This window comes from Lepidothrix coronata, unplaced genomic scaffold (assembly GCF_001604755.1).
Source record: "Lepidothrix coronata isolate B3197 unplaced genomic scaffold, Lepidothrix_coronata-1.0 Scaffold265, whole genome shotgun sequence".
NCBI lineage: Eukaryota > Metazoa > Chordata > Aves > Passeriformes > Pipridae > Lepidothrix > Lepidothrix coronata.
In genome coordinates, this window is record NW_016690445.1 from 65,908 (window position 1) to 77,751 (window position 11,844).

The following is an 11,844-nucleotide window of genomic DNA, read 5'->3' on the forward strand; positions in this document are numbered from 1 at the left end:
GCCCAGGTAGACGTCACCAATTAATTGCATAAAAAGCAGAGAGCTTGTGCTGGGAGTGGAACTCAAGCTTCACATTGAAGGACAACATTGCCTTTTGTGGGAACGCCCGCCATCTTGTGAGCCTGCCGACACTCCGAAGATGCAGCTTCTGCTACGTGTAATTCTAGGCATTCTGGGGTCAGTAAGATAACTTTGTAAGCAACACCTGAGTTAGTGGGGGAGTCATACTGAGGGCTTATTTTCTTCCTCCTTCCTCTCTTGGGTTTTTGTTTTGTTGGCTACTTTTTTGGTAATACTGTTGAGCTTTCAACAGTGTATGGTTTCAGTTCAGCATCCTCCCTCCCTGCTACACCTGGGCCCGTGGTTGGGCCTGCAGATGAGGCCAAGTGGACATCCCATCGGCCAGAGTGATGCAGCTGGATCAATGCAGAAATCAGGATTAACATCAAGATAGATCAACACTGGAACCAGAACTTTTTCTATCTCTCTCTCTCTTTTTCTCCCTGCCCTATGCTTTTAGAGTGGGTTTGGGACTTTTCCAGTCATGCCCGTCTGTTCCTGGTCCATCTCGGGAGCAAGGCGAGTGTTGGCAGCATTGATAATCATGGAATCACAGAATATTCTGAGTTGGGAGGGATCCACAAGGATCATCCAAGTCCAACTCCTTCCCCAGCACAAGTCACCCCAACAAAACCACCATTTCCCTGACAGTGTTGTCTAAATGCTCCTTGAGCTATGGCAACCTTGGTGCTGTGACCACTGCCTTGGGCAGCCTGTTCAGTGCCCAACCACCCTTTGGGGGAAGAACTTTTCCTAATATCCAACCTAAACCTCCCCTGACACAGCTCCAGTCATTCCCTCGAGTCCTGTCACTGGGTCACACAGAGCAGAGATTGGTGCCTGAGGGAAGAGACACTCACCTAGAGATTTCCTGACACCATCTCACTCTTGTCCAGCACTTCTCAAGAACGTGACAGCACACAGGGAAACTTTTAAAAACCTGGATTTATTCTTGCATCACTTCACTTGCATAACCAGCATATAATTTTTGTCCAACATTGCTCAGCCTAAATCTGGCAGGTGCCCCTGTGGTGACTGAGGCTGGGAACTGCCCAGTTCCTCACACAGGGGGACTCATTTAGGACCTTTGCTTAACTGGACCTTATCTGTAAATATTTCTTTTTTTTTAAGAAACAAAGAAGAAACTATACCATTTATTTAGCAGCAAAAAGTGCACTAAATAGTAACACTACTAGTGGGGAGGGAAATTTCACAGTTTCAGGTATTAACATTGACAAAATAATGTAACTGCCTTTTTTTATTGACACTTGACCTCAACTAAGTTGAAGGTTCCCATCCCTTGATCATCTCAAGGATGAAGGAAATGCAAAAAATCTGTTCCCAGGTGTTCCCCTGAGGAATTAAAAACAATTAAGAATAAGCTTAAAACTTTGCCAAAGGATAATTAAAATGCTCCCACTCTGCCACAGACCCTGTTAGATGTGGGAGATATGCTAAGGGAACCAGAAAGATGCTCTGGTTTGCCTGTGGGAGAGATGCAGCGGTGCTGACTGGCACACTGAGGTCAGGAAACATTCCCAAGTCCTCCAGTCCTCTCCACAGCCCCTACACCCCTTTGTCTGTCACTGCTGCAGGAGGATAGCAATGCTTCAGGCAAGGAAGGAGAATGAGAGTGACTGTTACAAACTGCTGGCACTCAAATCAGTGGGGTGATGCAGGGATCTAAATTCCTCTTCAGCAACTTGAGGACTGGAATAGGGGAATTCTGCACAAGCTGTTACCACCATCAAAGCCTTCCTGGAAAACCTGCCACAGATTCTGTGACTGCCCTGTCCATGGAAGTGTTCAAGGCCAAGTTGGATGGGGCTTGGAGCAACCTGGTCTAGTGGAAGGTGTCCCTGCCCCTGCATGGGGCTGGAATGAGATGATATTAAAGGTTCCTTCCAACCTTCTACAAATCATCCCAGAAGGGCAGGGTAACCCAGTTTCTTGTTAATAAATCCCTTTGGGTGGCCTACAGTGAAACAGTGTTTGTAAATATATATATGTAGGGTTTATTTTAGAACAATTTTGTTTCAAAAGTAAACAGGTATGTTGCCATTTTGGGTGTTATCATCTATAGTAGTACAATATTAAAGCATGTTAAAGTAGGCAATATTAAAGCATAAAAGTAATACTTGAGGAAATATATAAGGAAAGGAAGAGAAAGAAAGGAAGAAAGTGGAAAGGTATATATAGTCACCACCTGCTGAATCCAGCAATGAAACTTGGTAGGGGGATTCCAGGGGAAAGTGGGGGCTGCTGGGGATACTGATGTGGCTCCCACATCCAGCACAACATCTCTGTGGGTCCAGTACCTATCACGATATCCCCTGTCTGTGACAGGATCAATTTCAACCCTGAAATTCTCCAGAATTTCAGGGTTACTTTTGCAACCCAACCCCCATGCCCATTCCCCAGATTCAAAACCCAAAATCTGCACTTTTTTGAGCCCATCCCTTCCCATGGGAAGTTCCGCCAGGGGTTTCTCAGGAAAACATGAAGAAACCCCTTCGAGTTTAAAAAGGAAGATTTTTGGGACAAAACCTTTAATTTGTCTAGCAATAAGAGCCCTTGTAACTCTCTCTTTTTAACGATATTGTTTTTTAAGGAAGAAACCCATTTTATTTGCCTTATTTTAATTTTTAAAAATCCTCATTCCTTAATTACTACTTATTTTTCAGCAAAAAACCTGTTATTATCTCTAGTAAGGAAAAAAGTTTATTTATTTCTTCTTTAATAAAAAAAACTCCACCTTTATTTCAATTTTGATATCCCTCCAAACCTTATTATTCCTTATTTTTCCCCAGAACATCCTTATTCCCTGGGGCTTTTTAATGAAAAACCACTTCGTCTCCTGCTTTTTTAGACATATTTTTTTTAAATCAAAGAGTCCTTATCACCTTTTCATTGGTTTAGGTGTTTTTTTCCCAGCAGAAGCCCTAATTTTTCTCCATTATTCCTTGGGTTTGTTGGATTTTTAACTAAGAAGAAAAAAAACACCTTATCTTAAGTTTTTTTGGGTTAAAAAATAGCATTCTGGGTGGGAAAAGCCCTTAATCCCTGAAATTTCATAGACGATAAAGCCCATAAAAATGATTTATGATTCTTTTTAAATCGATATTATTTGTGTATTTTTATATATTTATATCTGTTATCGTCTATGATTATCTGTAGGACCACGGCCCAGCTCAGCAGCAATGACACCTGGTAACAGCTGAGGTGAGCCAGGAGAGGCCCTTACTTCCTCAATCCCTTCCCCGCTCCCCTGCTGTGCCATCTCCCTGCTGATGTCATAACGCACCTTCCCAGGCCGCTGGTGATGTCACAAAGTGGTGCCCCACATCACCGGGTGCACTCCACGGTGAGGACTGGGGGCTGCTGGGGCCTGCCCGGAGCCGGGAGGGGGGATCAGGGGGCTGTTTTTAGGGCTGTGGAGGCTGTTCTGGCCCTTGGGGACAAGCAGGGCAGGGGTCATCAGACAGGAATTTGGAGAGCAGGATGGAGGGGTGCTGCACTGTCAGCATCAACAAGAAGCAGAGTTGCTTGTTCCCCACACTCCTGCAGCTCTCCACTGAGGGTGAAGATTTGGGGAGCTCCCTGACGGCTGGTGGAATGGTTGGACAGGGTTGGGGCTGCCTCGAGGCTGCTGTGAGCATGGCGTGTCCCCCATCCAGGGCCAACTTCCAATGGGAGCTGGCACTTCTCACAGTTCTGGTTCTGGATTGAAAAGGGGTCTGGGGTCCTGGGGCATGGGAGGTCCAACAGCTCTCACTGGGTTCTCAGGAACTGGCTGGGCATCAGCCCTTTAACTAGTCTCCTTTGGGAGACCTTCTGGTTCTTCCCATAGGATCCTCTCGTGACATCAACCTGGGTTTTGGGGTGCCATCTCTTTTTGGGGGTTGGATGATCACAACCCTGGTCCTGAGCCCTTCCCACATCCCCAGTTCTGCCCCAGCCCTGCTCATTGAGCAGAGGGAGGCAGAACCTGGGGAACGGCCAGGCTCTTTATGAGGCCCATCTGTCACTTCCCGGATGTCACTTCCGAGATGCCGCATGTGGAACCTGATGCCTCTTTCTGGTACTTTCCAGAGGTGGTGGCCATCTGGGATATCGTGTCTGTGTACATCCTGGGGCAGATGAAGCAGGACAAGGTGGGCTGGCATCTTGGTCCCCTGTAGTCCCCTCTCCCTGAGCATCACGGCACCACCCCAAGAGAACCCCATGTGCCTCAAGATTCCAGGACTGGAGAAACTCAGGATCATGCTGGGTCTATGCCAAGGATAATCCCCAGGAATCATTCCCTGGGTTTGAATTCCTTGGGATCTTCTTTAGTCAAGGAATTTTGGTAAATAATTTGAAGAGGGGAAGTAAGAAAATGGAGAATGTGGGTTTTTCATTTTTCCCACAGTTTTAACATTTCTTATCTCCAAAGTATTCACTCAGCTGTTTTGTCTTCTTCCTGGGCAGGGTGTCCTGGTCCCAGGACTAGGGACCTTTGCTGTGGTCCCTGAGCAAGTTGATGGTGCAGAAGAGGTGTATGTAGTCCGAAGACCTGTGTTCCAGTTGGACATGGATGTGTCCTGTCTGCGGGAGCTGATGTTCCCCACAGTGATGATCCCTGGTGAGAAGGGATCCTGCTTCACATTTGGGAGAGGGGTGTGCCCCTGCTTTTTGGGAGGGGGGGGGGAATTGCCTCCAAAGTTGGGGGACAAAAACAAATCCCTCTTTCTCTCTGGCATTTTGCAGTGAATTCCATGTGGAAATTTGCTCAGCTGTGGTCATGACAATGCTCATCCTCTTCCTCCTTACAGGTGACATTGAGATCGCACCACTGGATTACTGGTGGCTGTCACAGACCACGTCCCTCCCACCAGACGTATTGAGGGACTGTGTGGAGGAGACCGTCCTCCTATACTCCTTTCAGCTGAGGGACAGGCAGCGCCTTGCCTTTGCCTTTGGGGACATTGGCGTCCTGTCGTGCCAGGACAATGTCCTGTGCATGCAGTTCCACCGCAACTGCGTCGAGAAGCTGGAGAACTGGGACACCTGGGTGGCTCTGCTGCTCACTGTGAGCTGGAATCTGGGGACATTGATGTGCTGGAGTGTGTCCAAAGAAGGACAGCAGGGCTGGGGAAGGGGTTGAAGCAAAAGTCTCATGAGAAGCAGCTGAGGGAGCTGGGATGGCTCAGCCTGGAGAAAAGGAGGCTTAGCAGGGACTGTCTTGCTCTCTGCATCTACCTGAAAGGAAGGTGTAGCCAGGTGCAGGTCAGTCTCTTCTCCGAGATAACAAATGACTGGACAAATTTCACCAGGATATGTTTAGGTTGGATTTTAGGGAACATTTCTTCGTGTAAAGGATTGTCCAGTTGTGGCACAGGCTGCCCAGGGTGGTGGAATCACCATCCCTGGAGGTATTTAAGACGTGTGGATGTGGCATCTGGGGACATGGTTTAGTGGTGTCCTTGGTTGGACTTGATGGTCTCCAGAGTCTCTTCCAACCTTAATGATTCTGTGATTCCACGATCCTAATATTCATGGATGAGGTTTGGGAAAAGGGGGTTGGAGAAGTGGCTCCTAAAAGAGCAGGAGACAGGTCTGCTTCCTCCATGGGAATCTCCTGATGGCTCCATGTCACTCTACAGAGGCTGTGTGTGCCGGATGCTGGTCTCAGTGATGGAGCGACCGCTGCTGGGGGGATGCAGGCTGCATGGGCTCACTCATTCCCCAGGTGAGTGTGCTTCCTCAGTGGCTTCCCGGTTCCTTTCTATCCTGCAGGGTGTGGGAGTTGCCATTCCTCAAGCCTGTGTCATCATTCGCTTCTGCAGTTGACCTCAGTGATCCTTGGGGGTCCCTTCCAATTCAGTATGTTATTCTGTGATTCCAGGTTTCAGCTTGCTCTGTCTGAGGCTTTCTCCACCTGGCACACGAAGGTTGCAGAGAAGCACAGGGTCAGAACAGGTACGGGATGGGTCCCTGCTGCTCTACCCCACATGGGGTGATCACAGCCTGGTGATCACTCACCCTCACAGGGCTGTTCCCAAGAGCTGCCTCCTTTCCCAGGGGCACAGGAACATCCTGACAAGTTTTCCCTCCCCATGCTACCAAACCAGAGGCAGCAAGAGCCAGGGATGAAGCCATCTGCCAGGTGAGACCCTCGTGGGAAGGGATGGGAGGGATCCTTGCACCCCTGGGTGATAGCCTCCTCAGACACTTGGGCTGTAGTGACTCAGGAAGGACCACGGGAAACAGCCCTAGCTCTCTGCTTCTCTCCAACACCTGGGAAGCTTTGGCCCCATAGGAAAACAGGATATCTGCCTGCCCTGTGCTCCTGCTGACTCTTCATGTCTCTGCAGTGTGCTCCCCCTGTCCCCAGGCATCTTTCCTGGGATGGGGGAGACAGGTGGGCAGGAGTCAGCTCCTTCGGCCAGGCTCGACACCACACTCCTGGCCTCTGAGAACTGCCAGAGAGCACTGCAGGTATGTGCCAGATGGATCAGACCTGAAGAAAGCTCCTCCAAAGCTGAGCCTAACTGTGCCTGACACCTCCAGGAGGTCTGTCAGCTGTCTGCAGAGTGGGAGCACGGGAATTCCTGCTGGAGAGAGCAGAAGGTGGAATGGGTGGCGTGGGAAGCCTGGGCTGCCAGGGAGGATCAGCAGGTGCCCCAGGTATGGGCAGGGACCCTGTGTGTGAGGGCACCTTGGCTGCCCATAAAACCCTCCCAGAACAGGGGCACCGAGGGTGGAATTGAGGGTCAGGGGGGACCTCAAGGGGATCAGGGAAGGACCTTTGGGGGGTGGGGGAGGGGTCTCTTGTAGGGGTTGGAGATTCCTGGAGGGCTTAGGATATCTCAGGGGGCTTTGAGGGTCCTCGGGGGTGGTTTGGGGGTAATTCCTGGGGATTGGAGGGATCCTGGGGTTTTGGGGGACTCTTCCCAGGGAGATGGTAGTCCCTGGGGACCTGGATGGAGGAGGGCGGTCTCTGAGAGGGTTTGGTATGCCCTGGGGATTGTGAGTATCCTGGGACTTTGGGGGGATTCTTAGGACTGAAGGAGATGGGATTCCTTGGGGGGAAGTTGGGGGTCACCCAACCACAGAGCAGAGTTTGCCCACTCATTCCCCAAGGGAGAGCTCTGGGAAGCACCATCAGCCATCAGCCATGGTGTGGTGCGGAGTCTCCCGGCTCCCACCTTTCCAAGGATACTAGGAAGTGTCACCTCTTGTTTACTGAAAGCGTCCCCTCCTTGGCAGGTATCTGGCCCTGGAGGTCCTTGGGCTCCCCATCCTTCACTCCAGCCCCAGAGAAAGGGGGTCACTGTGACATGGGGGAGGGCTGGAACCCCCCTCCCTGTGGACGAGATGGTGGAGAGATTCCAGCCTGGGACCAGGTGGGTGAATGCAGGACCAGATGGGTGGATGTGGGACCAGGTGGGCGCAGGCTGGGATGAGGGGAGAGGCAGATGGCAGCTCTGGGAGAATGATTTCTTGTTGTTGCAGGCATCTTTCCCCACGAGCCATCCAGGTGCTCCATGCGCTGGAGCCACATCAGACACGGAGGAACATCTTCACGTTTTTGGCTGAGAACAAGCGGCAGCGGCAGAAGCAACAGAAGCAGCTCTGCAGGTAACTCTGAAGGGATAGAATTCCCCCCATCCCTCCTCTGAGGCAGCCCTGGGGGACAGAAGTGGGTTTGGAGGCTGCCTTTGGGCTGGAACCCCCTGATGCCCACTTGGACACCCAGCATTGGCTTCCCCTGTAGGATAGAAAAGTCCTGGCTGGAGGCAGAGGGACTCTGATGGCTGGCTGCCTGCTTCCCAAACCCTGAGAGCCCTTCCTTGGTAGAGTTCTACCCCACGACACCTTGTCCTGACCAGGGGCACCTGTACAGGACACCTGTAGGGGACACCCAAGGTCTCAGCCCAACCTGGCTTTGCCCCAGCTGCACCATAGGACCTTCTCATAGGCTGGGAAATCACCAGGGGCATCTCCCACTCCATGGACACCTTGAGGTGATTCCATCCCTGGTGCCTTAGCCAATCCCACAGGAATTCTGTGCCTTCTCCCTGCCTGTATGACCAGACACCTCTCTCTCCCACCTCAGCTCCAGATGCTCGTCCAGCGGCCAAGGAGCAAGGGCTGGAGTGGTGGCTGCAGACGTGGCTGGTAGTGACAGGTCTGGGAGGCTGCTCACCTGCTGAGGTCCACCCATGGATACAAAATAAATACTGCCGGGGATGTTCCCACCTGGACTGAGTGGCCTGGGCCTGGTGATGGAGCCATCTAATGGTTAGGACCGTGCTGGCACCATGGCGGTTGGGGAGCTTTGTGTGGGGGACACGGGCTCCTCAGGAAGATGAGGAGGTGGGTTGCCTTCTGCTCAGGGTGGGACTGAGCAGCAGGTAGGCCAAGGTGGGCACCATGTTAGTAGGTACCTGCTAGAGACCTCCTCTACAGGAGGAACAGTAGGTGAGGCTCCTTCACAAGCCCTGATCTTCACGGGGCACATGTACCCCCCTGCTACCTGCCAGGAGGAGAATTCAGACACCTGGGAGATCTCCAGAGTGCATTTCCTGGCACAGGTAATAGGGAATTGAGAGAGAAAGGTGCCTGTGGGAACGCCACCACTGTGGGATGAACTGGTTTTAACCCACCACTAGGATTAAAATTTAGGGAAGACTAAGAATTCTAGAGTAAAATCCCTGGATGGAATGCAGTCGACATGCTCCCCATACAGTGATAAGCATCTGCTCAGAGGGATGGAGCAAAGACTATGCACCCCCCTCCATTCAAATCCTGGTAGAAAGAGGGACATTGTGGTACTTTGTTAAGGAGACCATGCGGTACCTGTCAGCCAAAGGAGATGGATTAAAGTGTTCTGCTGCTGAGTCAACGCTCATGTCAAACCCTCTCTTCAAATGCCAAGCCACATCCACCACCCCACCACCCCCATTAAGCATGGCAGGAGAACTTTACACCAATCAGAAATCCAAAAAAAAGTAAGTTGGGAATAGGGGAAAAATTGAGGAAGACTCCAACAAAACTGCTGGGATCAGTTGACAGGCTGAACCTGTCTTCTCCCCTATAGGGACACCTATTGGGTAAGAAACGTACTCTATGCACGCTAAATGCTGCTTTTATGATTAGAGTTTTTGTTTGTGCTTGCTTTGTAGTACAGTAGATTGCTTCAAACACATTTTTGCAGTCAGACGATCCTCAAACCTTATTAACCTGTCACAATTTATTTTAATAAACAGTGTTATTCCATAAACTCTTAGAGTGAGCCTTTACCGATGCTGGCAGTTGCCAGCAGCAGATAACATGTTGGGAAGGCCAGCTGAGGGGTCTCCATGCTGTTGGCTTAACCCCCCTCCCCCAAAAAAGGGCAGTTGAATCACCCTCCAATCTTGTGAATCTGTTCAGTGAAGGGTCTCCCCTTACAAGATGCCAACAGACTGGTCGGACACTGACAGACAAATAAATCACTAAGGGTTGAGAAAATCTCCCCTCTCTAAGGGTCAGGCAAACCCCCTCCCCTTTCACATGACAACCACCCACAGAGTCATTGATGCCTGCTGGGATGTCACTGCCCAAGAAGGTGCTACCATTTGAGTGGAGAGACAGGGGAACACTGGAGGGGGAATCGAGGATCAGTGAGGGAGCACTGGGAGAGGGCACTGGGAAGACTGGGGACCACTAGAAGGTAGGTGCTGGAAAGTGGTGTGGTCCTGGGAGCACTGAGAAGACTGGGGAGCACTGAGGAGGGCACTAGGTGCACTGGGGAGACTGGGAAGCACTGCAGAAAGCTGTTGCTGGCCTTCACCTCCCCAGGGCAGCCTATCATCTGCCCCACCAACACTAGGGCACTGTCATCCTCTTTCAGGAGCCCACCTCCCAAATTTGGATACACTTCCAAAATTTAAACATGTCCAGAGGTTGCTCCCACACAATCAGAATCTCTACATACTGTAGAAGGGGATAAAATCCCTGTGATGCGTATGAGAAATGCGTTAGAGAAGAAAGTTTGGATCAGTCCTGCCTCAAGCAAAAGCAAACCCATCCATAGGACTGATTGTTTTTGCACCTAGTGGGTCATGCAGACGGACAGGGAAACATGATGTGTACCTCAAGGGGATATGATTTTTGGCTGAGAACAGTCTGTAATGTTGAATTGTATAGTATCGGTTGCTGAATGACACTGTCACTGCGTGCCATGACTACAATGGACAATGAAGATGGACTGCTGCAGATACACCAGTTGTGAGCTCCTGATGCAGCTTGCAACCAGTTGACAGCATATCAACTATCCTGCACTGGAAGAGATCTAGGAGGGGTAGAAGCCACAGCCATGGACTAAATGAACTCAACAGACATCTTGGAGGGATGGCCATTGACTATGGAAATGATACCTGTGCTTGTGTACATATAAATGTGTATGTATATAGTGGGAAGATATAGGATCTGGGCATGACTTAGATGGTATAGAATAAGGGCTAGGCCATGAGTAGCTGCCCTAGTTCTGACCCAGATCAGTGGGAAGGCATGTGGCCAAGACATTGTGTTATTCAATAACACTCATGTCATTTTCAGGAGTGGGGGAAAGAGATTTTCTCTCACTTCCAAGAAGAAGGGGTGTGGTTTCTGGTCGGGAGCAAGCATGGCGGATGCAGCGGTCTGGCATAGGGTTCTTCCACCACTCTTTCATTGTCCCAGGCTTGCTGAGCATTTTGCATGTAAACCACCCTCTCTGAACACTTTCTTTATTAGTATTGTTGCTGTTACTGTTCATTTTCTTATCTCGTTGTTTGCAGTAAAATTGTTCTTACAGCAACCTGTAACTTTCACCTTTTTGTGCCTCTAGTTCTCAACTCCACCCCTGTAGCTGGGAGGGGAACTGGGGGGAGCAAGGGAGTGGTGTTGAGTTTGGGAATATTTCCGGGGGGGTGTGGTGCACTAAACTGGGGAGTGTCATTCCTAAACCATGAAAACATGTTTCAGACACAAACTAACAGAATACAGAATCAGTCTCACGCTTGAGAATCCACCTTCCGAATTACACTGTTTCCATCTTGAGGCAGGACTCCCAGCTCGGTCCTACCAGCACATCTGCTCTCACAGTCACCAAGACAAAGACAAGCAAAGTGTAGGGGGCGTGTCCCAGGGGCAGAGAAATCAAGGGACATGCACAGGGACAACCCCATTGGTTAAGAAGGTCACATGGTATCCGGGTATATAGGGAAGGTCCGAATTCAAATAAACTCTCTTTGATTACCACCTCAGAAGAGCACACATCTTTCTTTATCATATAAAGGAGCACCATGTTACAGCAAAGAGGGATAGTCCCTTCTGGTACCTTTAGTTTCCTCCTCATCTTCAGAGGGTTCACTCCCATTTTCAATCAGCTTCTCAGACTCAGCTAAACCAAGAGCGAGAAAATACGCCTCTGACTCTGATCCTCCCTTCTCCAGCTCCTCTGTCAAAGTGTCCACATGAGCCCAAGCCCAAGTGGCCACCTGAGACTGGTTCTGGAGAACCACCACCAACTCCTGGAATAGTTACATCTTCCAGCTGTTGAAACTGAAACCAAGCAGACAAGCTGTGAAGGCAGACACAGAAGAGCTAGTAGTGACTTTGAATTCAAAGATATCACTTTCAACAATGTAAAAAAATAAAAATCCCTTAAGGAGGAGTTCATTTCACACTCACCATGAGCACTGAGAGTGACTCAAGGCTTCTCAAGATCTTAGTCTTCCTCTTGCTTTTTTGCAACTGATGTTTAAAAAGTAC

General features: G+C 50.0%; 1 protein-coding gene across 5 annotated transcripts; it reads left to right on the plus strand.

Annotated features, from left to right (window-relative positions):
• The first annotated feature begins 3,209 nt into the window (after positions 1–3,209).
• LOC108507678 (coiled-coil domain-containing protein 81-like) lies at positions 3,210–8,339 on the plus strand. 5 transcript variants are annotated; one of them, XM_017835868.1, is made up of 13 exons: positions 3,449–3,640; positions 4,153–4,214; positions 4,531–4,684; positions 4,875–5,131; positions 5,706–5,791; positions 5,948–6,021; positions 6,124–6,208; positions 6,417–6,540; positions 6,613–6,729; positions 7,312–7,448; positions 7,558–7,683; positions 7,820–8,069; positions 8,168–8,267. In XM_017835868.1, exons 1-12 carry the CDS (start codon positions 3,562–3,564, stop codon positions 7,854–7,856), a joined length of 1,338 nt encoding a protein of 445 aa, XP_017691357.1. In that variant the 5' UTR covers positions 3,449–3,561; the 3' UTR covers positions 7,857–8,069; positions 8,168–8,267. The 5 variants fall into 5 exon arrangements, with proteins under 5 accessions (XP_017691358.1, XP_017691357.1, XP_017691355.1 ...); XM_017835866.1 differs by lacking the exon at positions 7,820–8,069 and having other exon boundaries at positions 8,162–8,336; XM_017835867.1 differs by lacking the exon at positions 7,820–8,069 and having other exon boundaries at positions 8,168–8,335.
• Positions 8,340–11,844: the final 3,505 nt, after the last annotated feature.